We start from the raw sequence: 18,830 nt of genomic DNA on the forward strand, positions 1-18,830 counted from the left end.
TGTGTGCCCCTACCCATCGCCTGTTTAACCCATCTCCCCTACCACCTCCCCTCCAGTAACCTAATGGTACTTTTCATTCTCGAAGAAGCTACTTCCTCTTTCCCAGTCTTCAATTTTCTCCCTCTTTTCAAGATCATTGCATTTTTTTCCTCATACTTGACAGCCTTCAAACTATATGCTATTGAAACTATCAGAACTATGTCCTTTCCCTTCCTTTTGTCTGAATAATTAGATGATGAACCTAAACCACAGTGCCACTTCTCTACTAAGTGCCACCCTGTAACTTGATGCTCAGCAGCCTGAGATTCCTTTGTTTAAACACAAGTTCAGAGGAATTTGTGAGCAACTTGAACAGTTCTTTTAGATGTAAATTTTATTTACCAAGTGTGCATAAAGTGAGGCATACCTGTGATTAGATGATTCTTTATGTTATATTGCTAATAAAATAGTAATGATTTTGTCTTGCATAGGCAGTGGTAACATTCTTTGATTAGTAGAATGATGTGGATTTTTGTTTATTTGTTTTCTGTGCTTTCCAACTGACTATGTCTAGTTTTCCTTGTGGTTGTAGTAACTTCATCCATCATAGATCCCATGGTCTTTGGCCATCCATAAAGTCAAGTCATCTTTTTGCAACTTCTGATTTCCTCGTCTTTAGAGAGTATACTCAAGGATTTTATACAACCAGCTGCCAGGTTGTGGTTTGTGGTTTGTCATTACTGGAATGAATGGTCAAACATCTCACTGTGACTTCTAGAAAAACCTTCAGGGACCTGTCCAGATTACCAGTACAATTCCCCTCCTTTTAACATGAAATGTTAAATGATGCCCTCCCCCCCCCCCCCCGCCTTTTTTTTTAAGTGATGCTAGACTTCAATTCCTCAGGTCCTGGCAACTTCCTATCCAGTGTGGTTCACACCTGCTAGCTTTTCCTACCTCAAATATAAAAGTGAATGTAAAGCTACTGAGTGTATAGAAAAGAATCATTGCTTCACAATAACTTAAGACTTCACCCATGATACAGCACATGCCTCTTTGTACACAGGTGTCCAAAGTTAGAGCTCCCTTTGCCCCACTGGGTGTAAAGTCTGACTTCTTGGCAAAGCAACTCAACTTTGCAGAGAAGAGCCAGATTATGAAATGTCTACTACTAAAAAAAAAAAATCTTAAGTGGCTTCACCTGGGATATGGGAACAGAGTAGTACATTTTGAGCAAAGTCAGCCTTTGAAGCAAAATAGCAAAGCTAAACCCCAACAAGGAATATTGAAGACTGGCCTGAAAAATACTCAGGTTGAGAGACACAAACCAAGGGACATGAGCCTGAAATATTTGAGCCTCCTTTTCCTCTTCTCAACTGTTTCTTATATGTGTGGGATCTAATTATAATAAGTCAAGGAAGTGTTATCTTGAAATATAAGAGGTCACAAACCACACCCCTTGAGAGTAATGGGCAAAACAAGTGAAGGAGACCCCCTCCCAGGGGAGAGGACATTATGGGCTAATTGTATAAACTCTTTAAGATATGGTCTTTTTTAACCCCAAGTTCCTATAACTGCCATCTGGACTAACTGTTCAACAACTTTTCACTCTGATTCCTGTTTTGGATAACCACATTTATACTTAAAAATAATCTTCAATTCATGGGGCGCCTGGGTGGCTCAGTCGGTTAAGCGGCCGACTTCGGCTCAGGTCATGATCTCGCGGTCCGTGAGTTCGAGCCCTGCGTCGGGCTCTGTGCTGACAGCTCAGAGCCTGGAGCCTGTTTCAGATTCTGTGTCTCCCTCTCCTTGACCCTCCCCCGTTCATGCTTTGTCTCTCTCTGTCTCAAAAATAAATAAACGTTTAAAAAAAAAATTTTTTTTTTAAATAATCTTCAATTCAAATGAAAAAGTCCTAGTTAATTGACTATTTGCAATCATTCGTTTTTTTCCTATAATTAAATTTATCTTGAGACTTAAGTATCTTAACCTATAGTAAAAGTCTTCATTAACCAAAATTCTCAGAAAATGGAAGGAGCCTAGGTGTTCAGTGTTCTGCTTATTGTAATACTCTTTCTGTCTCAGCGTTTGTCCCTGAGAAAAGGAGAGTTTAGAATCAGAATAGTATGTGCAAACCCTGTTTGGTAAGGTGTGAACCTCTCTGTGCTTTTGTTTCTTCATCTAAAAAAATAAGGGTAATAATTATACCTATTCATGAGATTGTGAGCACTAAATGAGTTAGCAAGTATAAAGTACTTAGAACAGTGCCCAAAACCTAATAAATGTCATGTCAGTGTTAGCTACTGATGTTACTTTGTGGTGTCATCCAAAAAAATGACAATTATGCAGTATTCTAAATGAAGAGGCATAGGAATTTTGAGCTAAATTTGTGTTTGGTCTGAATTTCAGAATGGCCATGGGAAACTAACATAGTTTGTTCTGACATATTGAGGTCTTTTTGTTTTGTTGACTTCTTAACACATGCCTTTTCCTTAAAGTACGATAGAGAGTTCAGATCAGTTGATTTCTTTTCTTTTTTTTTTAAAATTTTTTTTTTAACGTTTATTTTTGAGACAGAGAGAGACAGAGCATGAACGGGGGAGGGTCAGAGAGAGGGAGACACAGAATCTGAAACAGGCTCCAGGCCCCGAGCTGTCAGCACAGAGCCCGACGTGGGGCTCGAACTCATGGACCACGAGCTCATGACCTGGGCTGAAGTTGGCTGCTTAACCGACTGAGCCACCCAGGCGCCCCCAGATCAGTTGATTTCTTTTCTAATCCTCTGATTGTTAACTTGAGGTCTAAGTGTCTTGTAAGAACATTTACTTAGATACTTCCTTCCCATAGTTTTTTTAGAAATTTCTGTTGACCTTATCCATAGGTATGGAAAAGCTTTTGAAACAGTATGTGCCATTTCTATATCTAATGTAAGTGGGTATGTGTATTTATATCTGTGCACAGAAATAAGGCTACCTATACATAAAAGTAAATGGTAATTATCTATGAGTAATTGTTTTATGAAAATGATGTTTTTCCATAGTGGCTTTTTCCTTTTTCGTATTTTCCAAATGTTCTACCATGAAAACCTATTGCATAATCAAATAAGGCTTTTTTTAGATATGTTTTAAGTGTGCAGATTTATTCAGAAATATTCAAATGAAACCTTCATTTCAAGCTTTACATATTAAATATAAACTAAAACATTTCTGTGTTCTTCCTTATCAAGTAAGCACCTTGAGGTTAATGACATGAAATCTGCATTTCAGCTGCAGTACAGTTTCTAAGGAGAGGATTAATGAGTGACCCATGAATTCGTGAATCCGCTGAGGTGATTTGTAATCACAGGGTCCGATTTCATTTTAATGAAATGGCAGTTAAATACATTTAACCTTATTTTAAATGCATTACCTTAAAATTTAAGTTCAGCTTTTGCTTTCAGAGCCATTTGATAGATGTGGACAGTGAAAAATGCTATTCTCAGTCAGCCTGTCAGCACACATAGTAAGCCTCTGGTTTCATGTAGAAACATATATTATTTTGATTCTATTATGTTAAGAATATGTTTTCCTCTGTTGTCTATTCAGTAAGTATAAATATTGAGTGCCCATTTACTGGCTTAGCTGTGTGATAGCTGATATGGGTTTTCTTTGTTTTTAATATGGAAGAGTGTTAAAGTTTCTAACCTTATTAAAAAAGCACACCATTTTATTGTTTTTTAAGGCATGCACAAACAATGGGAGAACAATTAAAAAGAACAATTTTAGATATTACCTGTGAATTGTTTTTTTTTTTTTAAGTATAATTAGCATTCAATGTTACTGGTGTTGGGTATGTAATATAATTCAACAATTCTGTTCATCAAAATACCTATACTCCTAATCCCCTTCATTTATTTCATCCATCCCAGGAGGCACCTTCCTCTCATAACCATGTATTTATTCTATTTAAGTCTGGTTTTTTTGTATTAATCTTTTTTCCTGTGTGTTCCTTTGTTTTGTTTCCTAAGTTCCATTAGGAAAATCATAATAGTATCTGTCTTTCTCTCACTGACTTATTTCACTTAGCATTATACCCTCTAGGTATATCCATGTTATAGCAAATAGCAAGATTTCATTATTTTTGTATGGCTGAGTAATATTCCATTGTGTATATATATGATCCCACATTTTCTTTATCCATTTATCAGTCATTGGACACTTGAATTGCCTCCATATCTTGGCTATTGTAAATAATGCAGCTGTAAACCTAGGGGTGCATATATCTTTTTGAATTAGTGTTTTCCTTTTCTTTGGGCAAGTAGTATAATTGCTGGATCATACGGTAATTCTGTTTTTAATTTTTTGAAGAACCTCCATACCGTTTTCCCCAGTGGCTGCACCAGTTAGCATTCCTCCCAACAGTGCACAAAGGTTCCTTTCTCTCTACATTCTCATCAACGCTTATTATTTCCTGTGTTTTTGATTTTAGCCACTCTGACAGGTGTAAGGTGATATCTCATTGTGGTTTTGATTTGCATTTCCCCGATGATAAGTGATGATGAGCATCTTTTCATGTGTCTGTTGGCCGTCTGGATATCTTCTTTGGAGAAATGTCTGTTCACATCCTCTGCCATTTTTTAATCGGATTATTTGAGGGGGTTTGTTGTTGACTTGTATCTTTATATATTTTGGGCATTAACTCCTTATCAGATATATCATTTGCAAATATCTTCTCCCACTCAGTAAGTTGCCTTATTTCATTGATGGTTTCCTTTACTCTGCAGAAGATTTTTATTTTGGTGTAGTCCCGGTAGTTTAATTTTGCTATTGTTTGTCTTGCCCAAAGAGACATATCTAAAAAAATGTTTCTTTTTGTTTTTTCAATTATTTTATTTTATTTTATTTTATTTTATTTTAGAGAGGGAGTGCAAGCACGAACAGCAGAGTGGCAGAAGGGGAGAGAGAAACCCAATCGGGCTCCATACTCAGCATAGAACCTGTCATAGGGCTCAATCCCACAACCGTGAGACCATGACCTGACCAGAATCAAGAATCAGACACTAAATCCACTTAACCACCCAGACACCCCTAAAAAAATGTTTCTAAGATCTGTATCAGAGAAGAAATTACTGCCTGTGGGAGTGATTGGCTGGCTCAGTAGAGCATGTGACTCTTGATCTTGGGATTATGAATTTGAGCCCCACGTTGAGGGTAATTTACTTTTTTTAAATAAATTTATTTTTTAAATAAATAATTTAAAAAATTATTTTAAAATGTTTTTAAATTTAATATTTAAAATTAATATTTAAATATTAAATATTAAATTAAAATATTTAATGTTTAAAATTTTAATATTTAAAAATAATTTAAAATAAATTTATTTAAAAAAAATAAATTACTGCGTACATATTTATTTTCCTAGGATTCTTATTTCAGGTCACACATTTAGGTCTCTAATTCATTTACAGTTTATTTTTATATGTGGTGTAAGAAAATGGTCCTGTTTCATTCTTTTGCATGTAGTTGCCCTGTTTTCCCAGGACCATTTGTTGAAGAGACTGTCTTTTTCTTATTGTATGTTCTTGTCTCTGTCATACATTAACTGACCATATAAATATGGGTTTATTTCTGGGCTTTCTATTGTGCTATTGATCCATGTGTCTGTTTTTGTGCCAGTACCATTCTGTTTTGATTACTACAAGTTTGTACTGTAGTTTGAAATCTAGGAATGTTCTATTTCAAGATTGCTTTGGCTGTTTGGGGACTTTTGTGGTTCTATACACATTTTAGGATTTTTTTTGTTCTAGTTCTGTAAAGTATATTGGTATTTTGGTAGAGATTGCATTAAAGCTATAGATTGCTTTAGGTAATATGGACATTTTAGCAATATTGGTTCTTCCAATCCATGAACATGGAATATCTTTTCATTTGTTTATGTCATCTTTGATTTCTTTCATTAATAGTAGTTTCATAGTACAAGACTTTCACCTTATTGATTAAGTTTACTCCTAGGTATTTTACCTTTTTGGTTGTAATTGTAAATGAGATTGTTTTCTCAGTTTCTCTTTCTGCTACTTCAGTATTGGTGGATAGTAATTAACAGATCTCTGTATATTTATTTTGTATCCTGTGACCTTACTAAATTCATTTATCAGTTCTAATAGCTTTTTGGTGGAATTTCTAGGAGTTTCTATTTATAGTATCATGTCATCTGCAGTAGTGATAATTTGACTTCATCCTTTCCAATTTGGATGCCTTTTATTTATTTTTCTTGTCTGACTGCTGGAGCTAGGTCTTCCAGTACTTTGTTGAATAAGACTGTTGAGAATGGACATCCTTGTCTTGTGCCTGATCTTACAGGTAAAGCTATGTTCTTCACCATAGAGAATGATGTTATCTGTGGGTTTTTCATATATTGGCTTTATTGTGTCAGGGTATGTTCCCTCTAAACCTACTTTGTTGACGGGTTTGTTTTTTTTTTTTCTTTTTAATTTATTTATTTTTGGGACAGAGACAGAGCATGAACGGGGGAGGGGCAGAGAGAGAGGGAGACACAGAATCAGAAACAGGCTCCAGGCTCTGAGCCATCAGCCCAGAGCCTGACGCGGGGCTCGAACTCAAGGACGGCGAGATCGTGACCTGGCTGAAGTCCGACACTTAACCGACTGCGCCACCCAGGCGCCCCTGTTGACGGTTTTTATCACGAATGGATGTTGTCTTTTGTCACATGTTTTTTCTGCATCTATTGAGCTGATGATGTGGTTTTTATTCTTTCTCTTATTAATGTGATGTATCATATTGATTGATTTGCAAATACTGAACCACCCTTGCATCCCTGGAATAAATTTCACTCTACACTGGTGAATGATTTTCTTTTTATAGTATATTATTGGATTTGGTTTGCTGACATTTTGTTGAGAATTTTTGCATCTGTGTTCATCAGAGATAATGGCCCGTAGTTTTCTTTTTGTGTGTGGTATATCTGGTTTTGGTATCAGAGTAGTTCGAGCTCATACAATGAACTTGGAAGCTTTCCTTCCTTTTCTGTTTTTTGGAATTGTTTGAGAAGAATAGGTATTAAATTTTCTTTAAATGTTTGAAAGAATTCCCCTTTGAAGCTATCTGGTCCTGGACTTGTGTTTGGGGGGAGTTTTTTGATTACTGGTTCCATTTCATTGCTGGTAATCGGTATGTTCAAATTTTGTTTCTTCCTGATTCCATTTTAGAAGATTATATATTTCTAAGAATGTATCCATTTCTTCTAGATTGTCCAGTTTGTCACATATAGTTTTTATAATATAATCCTTTTAATTTCTATGGTTGTCAGTTATTATTTCTCCTCCTTCATTTCTGATTTTCTTTTAAATTTTTTTTAATGTTTATTTATTTTTGAGAGAGAGACAAAACACAAGCAGGGGAGAGGCAGAGAGAGAGACGGAGACACAGAATCCAAAGCAGGCTCCAGGCTCTGAGCTGTCAGTACAGGGACTGACCTGGGACTGCGAGATCATGACCTGAACCAAAGTCAACCATGGCCACTTAACCAACTGAGCCACCCAGGCGCGCCCACTTCATTTCTGATTTTATTTATTTAAGTCCTCTCACTCTCTTTCTTTCTCTCTCTCTCTCTCTTTCTCTCTCTCTCTTTCTCTTTCTCTCTCTTTTCAGTGAGTCTGGGTAATGGTTTATCACTTGTGTTGATCTGTTCAGAGAATCAGCTCCTGGTTTCATTGATCTATTCTTTTGTGTTTTTAGTATCTGTTTCATTATTTCTGCTCTGATCTTTATTATTTCCTTCCTTCTACTGACTTTGTGCCTTGTTCTTTTCCTAGCTCCTTTAGATGTAAAGTTAGATTGATAATTTGAAGTTTTTCTTGCTTTTGAGATAGACCTGTATTGCTGTAAATTTCTCTGTTAGAACAGCTTTTGCTGCATCCCAAATATTTTGGCCCATTGTGTTTTCATTTTCATCTGTCTCCATGTATTTTTTAAATTCCTCTTTGATTTCTTGGTTGAGCCATTTTAGTAGCATGTTATTTAGCCCCCATGTATTCATGTTTTCAAATCTTTTCTTGTGGTTGATTTCTAGTTTCATACCATTGTGGTCAGAAAAAATACATGACTTTTTTTTTAATTTATTGAAATTTGTTTTGTGGCATAACACATGATCTGTTCTGAAGACTGTCTCATGCACTTGAATGTGTAAGCTCCTGTTTTTGTATAGAATGTCCTGAATATATCTGATAGGTCCGTCTGATCCAGTGTGTCATTCAGAGCTCCTGCTGCCTTGTTTTCTATCTGGAGGATGTATCCATTGATGTAAATGGGGTATTACCATCCCCTACTGTTATTGTATTACTATCATTTCTTCTTTGATATCTTTTAATAGTTACTTTATATATGTAGGAATTTCAAAGTTAGGTACATAAGTACTTATTATTGTTACAACCTCTTGTTGGATTGTTCCCTTTAGCATTATGCAGTGTCCTTCTGTGTTTCGTTACAATCTTCGTTTTAAAGACTGTTTTGTGCAATACGAGTTTCGCTACCCTAGCTTGCTTTTCACTTCCATTTTCACAGTACATTTATTTGTATTCCTTAACTTTCAGTCTGCATGTGTATTTAGGTCTGAAGTGAGTCACTTGTAGGCAGCATATTGATGGGTCTTGCTTTCTTATCCATGCATTCACCCTGTGTCTTTTGATTGGTGCCTTTAGTCTATTTACATTCAGAGTAGTTATTGATGGGTATATATTTACAGCCATTTTGTTATTTGTTTTATGGTTGTTTTTGTAAGTTCTTCTCTGTTCTCTGTTCCTTTCTTCTTTTGCTCTCCTCTTTTGTGGTTTGATGGCTTTCTTCAGTGAAATACTTAGATTCCTTTCTCTTTATTTTTTGTGTATCTATTACAGGTTTTTGTTTTGTGGTTACCATTAGTCTCACATATAATATACATATAGAAGTCTATATTACATTGATAGTTGATTTAAGTTTGAACCTATTGTAAAAGCAATAAATTTTTACTCCCCTCCACGTCACATTCTATGTATATGATGTCATATTTACATCCTTTTTTAACTTTTTTTTAAAGTTTATCTATTTTGAAAGAGAGCAGGAGAGGGGTAGAGAGAGGGAAAGAGAGAATCCCAGGCAGGCTCCATGCTTAGTGAGGAGGTCAACGCAGGGCTTGATCCCATGACCATGAGATCATGAGCTGAGGCTAAATCAAGATCTGGCCGCTTAACCAGCTGAGCCACCCAGGCACCCCTACTTCACATCCTTTTATTTTGTGGATCCCTTAACTGATTTTCATAGATATATTTATTTTACTGGTTTTGTGCTTTACCCTCAGTGATTAATCTACCACTTTGATTGTGTTTGTATTTACATATGAATTTTTTTTCTTTCATAATTTTGTTACTCCTGATTATGGCCTTTTCTTTCCACTCAAAGAATGTCCTTTAGGGGTGCCTGGATGGTTTAGTCAGTTAAGCATCTGACTCTTGATCTCACCTCAGGTCTTGATCTCAGGGTCATGAGTTCAGGTCCTGCATTGGACTCCACACTGGGGGTGGAGCCTCCTTAAAAAAATAAAATGGATTTCTCTCTTCTTGACACTATTTTCAATTACTAAGTGTCTTGGTGTGAACCTCGTTGGGTTTAATTTATTGGGGGCCTTCTGTGTCTTCTGAATCTGAATGTCTTGTTTCCTTCCTCAAATTCAAGAAGTTATCAGCTATTATTTCTTCAAATACATTTTCTGCCTCCTTTTCTCTCTCATCTCTTTCTAGCATCCCAATACTGCAAATGTTACTACACCTGATGATGTCACTGAACAACCTTAACCTATTCTCATTTTTTATTATTTTTTCTTTTTGCTGTTCAGTTTGTTGCTTTTTCATTACCTGCCTTCCAAATCACTGATCTGTTCGTCTGTATCCTCTAATCCTCTCTAGTATATTTTTCATTTTGGTTATTGAATTCTTCATCTGTTTCTTTTTTATATTTTCTCTTTGTTGAAATTCTCATTGAGTTTGTCCATTTTTTCTTTCTCAAGTCCAGTTAGTATCATTATGACCATTGCTTTGAGTTCTTTATCCTGACATATCGCTGATCTCAGGTTCATTTTGCCCTTTTACTGCAGTTTTGTCCTTTCATTTGGGATGTATTCTTGTCTCCTCATTTTGTCTAACTCTCCATGTTTGTTTTTGTGTATTAAGAAGGTCAACTCTGTCTACTGATCTTGAAAGTAGTGGCCTTAAGAAAAAGAGGTCCAGTGGTGCTCAGTAGCACAGTATCCCCTTTTTACCAGAACCAGGTGCTTCGTGGTGGCTCCTCTGGGTTGCTTGTGCTCTGCTTTTGTGGCTGAGCCACTTTTGCCTTCAGTCCTCTTGACTGTAATGGCCCACTTTGCATGTTGTAGGTAGGATTTGGTCCCTGTGCTGTTTAGGGCCCAGACTGGCCCAGGATCACTGTGGGCTTATAGTTAGACAGTGTCAGCGGTCAGACCACAGGCCTGCCCTCAGCAGATCACCATACAGACCTGCATGTTGCATTCCCTGCCTTGTCCCCTGAGAGTCTTGTGTTGGTAGGCAGGGCCAGCAGCAGACCAGGTGCCTGCCCCCACTTTGTCTGCCAAGGCTGCAGGGCTCCCAAAATGGCGGGCTCTCTTCCTGTCCTGTCCCCTGAGAGCTTTTTATTGGTGCGTGTGGCTGGCAGTGAGATCAGATGTCTGCTCCTAGGCCATCTGCTAGGGCTGCAGTGGAACTCATTGTGCCTCTCATCCTTGTCCAGGCTGCTTGTAAAATGTGACACAGCAGGAGCCACTTAGGATTGTTATCTGTAGCATTTAAAACATCTGGAATAAGGCAAAGAACAAAATTAGAATAAGATTAATGTGGGCTTCTTAGGAAAGATACTTTCTTTTAAAGTGTTTGATGGGGCGCCTGGGTGGCTCAGTCGGTTAAGCGTCTGACTTCGGCTCAGGTCATGATCTCGCAGTCCGTGGGTTCGAGCCCCATGTCAGGCTCTGTGCTGATGGCTCAGAGCCTGGAGCCTGTTTCAGATCCTGCATCTCCCTCTTTCTCTGACCCTCCCCTGTTCATGCTCTCTCTCTGTCTCAAAAATAAATAAATGTTAAAAAAAAATTTCTTTTTTTTAAATAAAGTGTTTTGACGTTCTGGGGCGCCTGGGTGGCTCAGTCGGTTAAGCGTCCGACTTCAGCTCAGGTCATGATCTCACAGTACATGGGTTCAAGCCCCATGTCAGGCTCTGTGCTGATAGCTCGGAGCCTGGAGCCTGATTCAGATTCTGTGTCTCCCTCTCTCTCTACCCCTCCCCTGCTCACGCTTTGTCTCTCAAAAATAAATAAATGCAAAAAAAAAAAAATTTTTAAGTGTTTGACGTGTTGTTTTTTGTTTTTTGGGGGGTTTTTTGGTGAGAGAGGAAAAGACAGGGAGGGCAGGCTCCAGGCTCAGCACAAAGCCTGGCACAGGGCTCTGTCCCATGACCCAGGGATCATGACCTGAGCCAAAATCAAGAGTCAGATACTCAACTGACTGAGCCACCTAGGCACCCCTACATTCTTATTTTTAATAGCTCTATTTTTATTTAAGAATATGTTCCCAGTTTGTTTATGCTACTTTTTTTTTTTTTAATTTGCTTTTAATGTTTATTTTTGAGAGAGACACGGGCAGGGGAGGGGCAGAGAGAGAGAGAGACACAGAATCTGAAGTGGGCTGCAGGCTCCGAGCTGTCAGCACAGAACCCGATGCAGAGCTCAAACTCATAAGCCACAAGATCATGACCTGAGCCGAACTTGGACGCTCAACCAACTGAGCTACCCAGGTGCCCCTATAGTTTTTCCTGACATTTTTCTTTTTCCTTAAGTCCAAGCTCAAATGGTATTACTTCTTTCAGGGTTAATTTCACCCTCCTATTTTTGTGTTTTTTATACTGTTATTCTAATATAGTATCAGGGCTAAGAATACCTAATTCAAAGAAACGGGACTATGTCTTATTTTCTTTATATCCCCACCAGTAACATCCTGGGTTCACAGCTTAATACCCTATGTAACAAATGATGAGGTGATGGAGTCGGATGTTTTAGACTTCATGTTATGTTGTCACATTGTCAAAACATGCGTGACGTTTGTGTGGAGATACACTGTGGCATGGATATTGATGGGGATTAGGTTGCATTAGGGAATCTAAAATAGCATTAGAAATTTACTGATGCACATTCCATGATGTAGTGTCCTATGACATGGAATCTATAGCTATTTATTGAAAGTGTTCTCTGTCAGATGTTTCTTTCATAAGAAAATTTTAGGCTGGGGGCGCCTGGGTGGCTCAGTCGGTTGAGCATCCGGCTTTGGCTCAGGTCATGATCTCACGGTTGGTGAGTTCGAGCCCCACGTCGGGCCCTGTGCTGACTGATCAGAGCCTGGAGCCTGCTGTGGATTCTGTGTCTCTCTCTCTGCCCCTCCCCTGCTCATGCTCTTCCCTATCTCTCAAAAGTAAATAAACATTAAAAAAAAATTTTTTTTAAATGAAAATTTTAGGCTGGAAGGCTCCAGTGTGAATCTCCAGAAATTAGTAAATTTAAATAAAGGAAATCAGAACACTTGCACATAAATTGGCTTTTCTTTTTCAAAGTTTTATTTCAAGGTAACCTGTAACTTCAAATGTATTTTGAATAAACTATAAAAGTAGTATGAGAAATAGTTGTGAAGTTCCCTGGGAGGATGTGACTGCTTTAAGTCGAGGTTTTTAAGTCAGATTACATTACAGTGAATTCTGCCAGGTATCTACATTTTTCTTTTCAGTTGTATAGGACTGTAGGTCTGACGAGTCTGTCGTAAGTTACTTTCCCAGTCTATAAAGAGCTGAGTCCAAATTCTGACACTGCAGTATATGCTTGTGTGTGTGTATATTCTGAGATGGTATTTCCAACACAAGAAAAGATCATATCTTCACATCCCATTTCCATTCCTGCCCTTTACGTTCCTAGGTGTGGAAATGTGTCAGCGTATGGTTTGATGGTGTTTGGCATTTAGAGCATGAATTTGAAATACATGTGATTTGATAAACTGTAAAGAGGGTTGAATGTTAACTGTTAGACTAAAGAACAAGAAGTAAGTTTCTTCTCCCCTTTTCCTTTTTCTGCCTGTGAGTTTAAGTATTATAGAAAATTCACTCACAGAAAGGTTTAGGAAATAGCATATTATCCATCACTTCATTACTGACTAGGATTAGAATATAAATTTTCTGTACAAAGTTAGAATAGTCAGAAGTCATTTATAACGTGGCCATAAAGCATTATTGCCATAGACCTAGCATAATTTTACAAAACCGTTCACTGTTAAACAGTTCACTGTAATTGGATTTTTACTTTGTTGTTGTTAATATGTTTTTTAGTTAACAAATAATGCTTTGCATTTCTTTCTTTGTAAAAGGTTGATGTCAGATTGTATTTAGCTATTTAGTCATTGAGCAGAATCATAGAGGCTCCCAGACAACTACATTGATACTGTTATTTATAGTCAGTACCTGAGATGGGATCTTTGCCATGTCTGTTGCTTAAGAGATTAATAAGCATAGAAATGAAAACTGGTATTTATAATATAGCAAAATATATTTATAGTATTACCAGAGAAATCATTTCACTGACCTTTAGTTGTAGAAATTTGCATGGGCAATACTATAGTTTGGTTCATCTTTGTAGAAACTTTTCAAATACCCTGAAGCTGGATGGTTATTTTTATCTGGTTTCTTAGAAAAGAGAGAGAGAGAGAGAGAGAGAGAGGGAAAGAAAGAAAGAAAGAAAGAAAGAAAGAAAGAAAGAAAGAAAGAAAGAAAGAAAGAAAGAAAGAAAGAAAAAAAGAAGAAAGAAAGAAAGAGATTTGTGGTAGCTTCTAGTAATTTACTTAATTTTGAGATAATGGGTTTACCTAAAGGAATCCTCTTGGTGTCAAGAGACAAAATATGATTCTTTTTTTTTTTAATGCATTAATTACTACTCAGAGATTATCATTGTGGAGATTCTTGTTTAAATAACTCATGAATTCACTTGATAAAAATAAACTTATACTTTTAATTTACTACTTAAGTTACTAATAGTGCCTTCAATTTAGAGAAGAGTTGTCCCTTAGGTGTTTCATGTGTGACTTCAGGTAAATTACTTAATCTCTTTAAGGACCTGTTTCTCTGTCAAGTGACCTTAATAATACATTAAGGAAATGATCTAAAAACTTGCTAAATAACTCCATTTTTCTTGTGCCCTTTACATATTCCTAATATAAGGATGCCTGTCTTAGTGTGACAACCATTCTATAAAAGTGGTTCTCCTCTTTCCTACTTTTGGTTTTCAGAAGAGCCAGATTCATGGGCATGCAACCTCTGATATTACACAGGGCCCTGTGTTTGATTTGATGTTCTGCTGTTACCAACTAAAATTCTTAATAATTTTTCAACAAGCAGCCCTACATTTTCCTCTTGCACAGGGACCAGAAATTATATAGCCAGTACTGGTCCTCAGAAATCAGTTGTCATATATAGTTGTCATAATATACATTGAATAGTAATTTTCTATGTAAACCATATAAATTTCCTTAACTACAAAGGAAATCTTTGTACACAAATTTTATCTGAATGTATTTTAAGTGGGAAAAAATACAGCTGGGAGTTACCTATACAGTAAATCCTTTAAATGTTAGTTCTCATAATGAGGGTTTTTTAAATTTGCTATTTTAACAGTTCTGTTGTTTTATTTTTATTTATCTTTTTGTCATCTTAAAACACAAAAGTATTTGCTTAAAACACAAAAACATTATGTTAGATGAAAAAAAATTAAATTCAAAGCAAGGTTTAACTCCTTATGCCATTACAGGTTATCAAGTTATACCCAACCACCAGCAAAACTACCAAGGACTAGTTGGAGTTCAGCAACCCCAGAGTCAGAGTCTAGTTGGTGGCCAGCCCAACAGCATTGGAAATCAGATCCAAGGAGTAGTCATCCCATATCCTTCAGTGCCATCATACCAGGTATGTTGTCACTATTAGCATCTTTGGGTAGAGGTAAATACATAAAATATATAGCTACAGTGCATCTTCTTTCTTTTCTTATTATAGGGGAAATGATTCTGTGATACATAATTTATAGTATATATATATATATATATATACATATATATATATAAGAGTTGTATTAGTTATAGCAATTTTGTTTTACCTCATTGTATTGCTTTATTCATTCAATTCTTTAATTTTTATAAATAATTAAATGTGTACTACCACGTGAACCACATTGGTATTGGCAAGAAAATTTTCTTTGGCATTGTCTATGTTTCCAATGATAGAAACATATAACAACCTAGTATCTGATTCTTTTCTTCAGCTCCTTAGAAAGTCTTGTTGAGAGGGGGATGACAGGGAAAATAGAGGGAGAGGGAGGTATTTAAAAGAGTGAGGCAGAATACAAACTATAAATCAGTGTTGATAGAATAGAAAAGAATGTCAGGTTTTCCATGGAACTGATCTTTTTCCCTACCACCAGTCCTAGAAAGGAATGGCATATCATGTATTAAAAATGTTGTGGACTTTTGGTCACTACATAAAATGAGTTATGAACTGTATCTTGTCTTTATATTCCCCAGAACAATTTACACAAGCACAGAATAACTGTTGTACAGAATACTGAATATAGTTTAACAGAGAACTACTACACTTTAAAATTTTTTTTAGGGGCGCCTGGGTGGCGCAGTCGGTTAAGTGTCCGACTTCAGCCAGGTCACGATCTCGCGGTCCGTGAGTTCAAGCCCCGCGTCAGGCTCTGGGCTGATGGCTCGGAGCCTGGAGCCTGTTTCCGATTCTGTGTCTCCCTCTCTCTCTGCCCCTCCTCCGTTCATGCTGTGTCTCTCTCTGTCCCAAAAATAAATAAAAACGTTGAAAAAAATTTTTTTTTAATTTTAAAAAAATTAAAAAAAAATTTTTTTATTATTGGTTCTATTTATTTAAAAGTCATAAAACTGGGGCACCTGGTGGCTCAGTTGGTTCACTGTCTGACTTTGGCTCAGGTCACGATCTCCCGGATCATGAGTCCAAGCCCCGCATTGGTCTCTCTACTGACATTGCAGAGCCCGCTTCAGACCCTCTGACTCCTCTCTGCCCCTTCCGCACCCGCCCCGGAAAGTAAACTTTAAAAAAGTAAATAAATAAAAGTCATAAAACTATTTGAGTTTTCTATGTAAAAAGTGCGTTGGGGGGCGCCTTGTGACTCATTCGGTTGAGCGTCCAACTTTGGCTCAGGTCATGGTCTCATGGTTCGTGAGTTCAAGCCCTGTATCAGGCTCTGTGCTGACAGCTCAGAGTCTTGAGCCTCCTTCAGATTCCGTGTCTCCCTCTCTCTCTGCCTCTGAGACAGTGCTCTGTCTCACTCTCAAAAAAATAAACATTTTTTTAAAAAAGTATTGTGGATTTTAATTTATAGTTGTAAAGTAGAAATACCTATTGTTTCATGTATAGGTCAGGTATATTTAGTGTAATATGACACATTCTCAGAAATTTGTTTTACCTTTCCTTCATCCTTCTGGAATAAGTTGCAAGTGAGTTTGTTTTATTAGCCTAATGGCTTTCCATACCTGAGTCTATTGTTAAGAAATCCAAAGACCATTTTCATTCATCTCAATGAGGTAAAGATAAGACTAGTTAGTAAGATACATGTACATGTAAACAAGTTGGTGATGTATACAGTCCCATAACAGGATTATGAAATAAAACCATGAACCAATTAGGAACTTAAATACAGAAGTTCTCTGGAAAGGTAAAAACCTTTAACTAGCTCTTAAAAGAAAATTATGGGCATAAGTTGGTTATGAAGAAATCCTGGAGATGGGGAAGGATATGAGCAAAGGTGCTAGCATATTCCATATAATTCCAGAAATTTAAAATTTTTTTTTTCAATGTTTATTTATTTTTGGGACACAGAGAGACAGAGCGTGAACGGGGGAGGGGCAGAGAGAGAGGGAGACACAGAATCGGAAACAGGCTCCAGGCTCCGAGCCATCAGCCCAGAGCCTGACGCGGGGCTCGAACTCACGGACCGCGAGATCGTGACCTGGCTGAAGTCGGACACCCAACCGACTGCGCCACCCAGGCGCCCCTAATTCCAGAAATTTTAAATTGAAATTAAATGTAAACTACAGAATTGTCAAGGAAGGGCTAGTGAGCACTAACAGTATGTCTAGTTTTCTAGCTTCCTGATAATAGAAAGCAACTAAGGAAGAAAGAAAACTAGGTTTTACATTTTTGTTTTCTTTCCAGTCTCTCATTCTTTTTACTCCTTATCCTCTGTACTTGAGCCCAGGCACATGAGACTGCCCATCCCCTACTTCTCCATAGACATTAGACAGGATCAGTACCAGAGCAGGAACTCTCCCTTGTCAAGGACCTTGATCATGCTTCCTAACCCAGTACCCAGGCACTGTGAAAATAAGATCTGCCCTTCACCTTTAGGGGGTTCACAGTCTGGTGTGACTGATACAATTTTTAAATAAATTACAGACTTGTTAGTATAGTTCTTTAAAAAGAGCTAGATATTGAAAATGTTTCAGTGCTAAGACAGTAATTATAATTTCTATAGCATACTTGTTTTTACAAGTTATAAATCATTTCTCAAGGTATTTTATATAATCTTCAAACTGGGTAAAAGACTATGAGAAGGATGGCTCTATAGAGCATTAAGAACTTGCCTTATAATTCCTACTACCTCTCATAGACAGGCTAGGTGGTGATAAAATGCCATCTGAAAAATAAGCCAGAAAAATCATCTGTCCTTAGGAGATTGTATTTGGTGGCCATAGGTCTCAAGTACTGTTCCCTCTCTCTTTTTTGGTACTGCAGTTTTTTCTTTACCACTAGTTGTAGATTATTCTATAGCTTAAATCATCTAGATTGAGCTGTGTCATTTTCCCTGGATCTGTCTTCCATATATATTAACTTAGATACTATCATAAATAATAATTTTAGAATGTTGCGCTCCCTCAGTAGACAAAAAGAGTTATTCAGAATTGGATAAATCAAACCAGTAACTTTCTTTGCAATAATTGAGCCAAATTTGAAAGTAATAAAGGATTACTGTGTTTTTTAAAAAGACTGGTTTGCATTTCAGTAACATGTTATACAGGCAAGACTTAGAAGTTAATCAATTTCCAGTGGTGCTTGGGTGGCTCAGTCGGCTAAGCGTCTGACTCTTGATTTCAGCTCGGGTCATGATCTCAGGGTTCGTGAGTTCAAGTCCTGAATCAGACTTTGGGATGCTGACAATGGATCCTCTCTGGTGCCCTCTTTCTCTGCCCCTCCCCCACTTGCACACTCTCTCTTTCTCCGTGAAAATAAATTAATTAACTTAAAAAAAAAGTTAATCAACTTCAAAATCACAGAGGCCAGATAGAATAGTGAGATGATTAAGGAGCTGACACTCTGGAGCCAGAGGGCATAGGTTCAAATTTTTTTTTTTTTTAATATTTTGTTTTTAATGTTTATCTTTATTTTTGAGACAGAGAGAGACAGAGCATGCGTGGGGGAGAGGGAGAGAGAGGGAGACACAGAATCGGAAGCAGGCTCCAGGCTCCGAGCTGTCAGCACAGAGCCAGATGCGGGGCTCGAACTCGTCAACTGTGAGATCATGACTCGAGCCAAAGTTGGATGCTCAACCGACTGAGCCACCCAGGCGCCCCCATAGGTTCAAATCTTAACTTCCCTACTTGCTAGCTATACAACCTTCGGCAAGTTACTTAACCTCAGTTTTCCCATCTATAAAACAGGGATAATAAAAGTACCTTTTTCAGGTTATTAGGAAGACTTAATATTATA

The 18,830-nt window shown here is 37.3% G+C and overlaps 1 protein-coding gene across 34 annotated transcripts in view; it reads left to right on the forward strand.

Moving 5' to 3' along the window:
- R3HDM1 (R3H domain containing 1) overlaps nucleotides 1-18,830 on the forward strand; it is a 208,592-nt gene that overhangs the window by 139,709 nt on the left and 50,053 nt on the right. For all 34 annotated transcript variants that reach the window (XM_043573293.1, XM_043573307.1, XM_043573308.1 and 31 more), the window contains one exon: nucleotides 14,848-15,002. In XM_043573293.1, coding sequence (XP_043429228.1) covers nucleotides 14,848-15,002 — 155 coding nt within the window. The remainder of the gene's footprint in view (nucleotides 1-14,847; nucleotides 15,003-18,830) is intronic.

Source organism: Prionailurus bengalensis, chromosome C1, assembly GCF_016509475.1.
Source record: "Prionailurus bengalensis isolate Pbe53 chromosome C1, Fcat_Pben_1.1_paternal_pri, whole genome shotgun sequence".
Taxonomy (NCBI): Eukaryota; Metazoa; Chordata; class Mammalia; order Carnivora; family Felidae; genus Prionailurus; species Prionailurus bengalensis.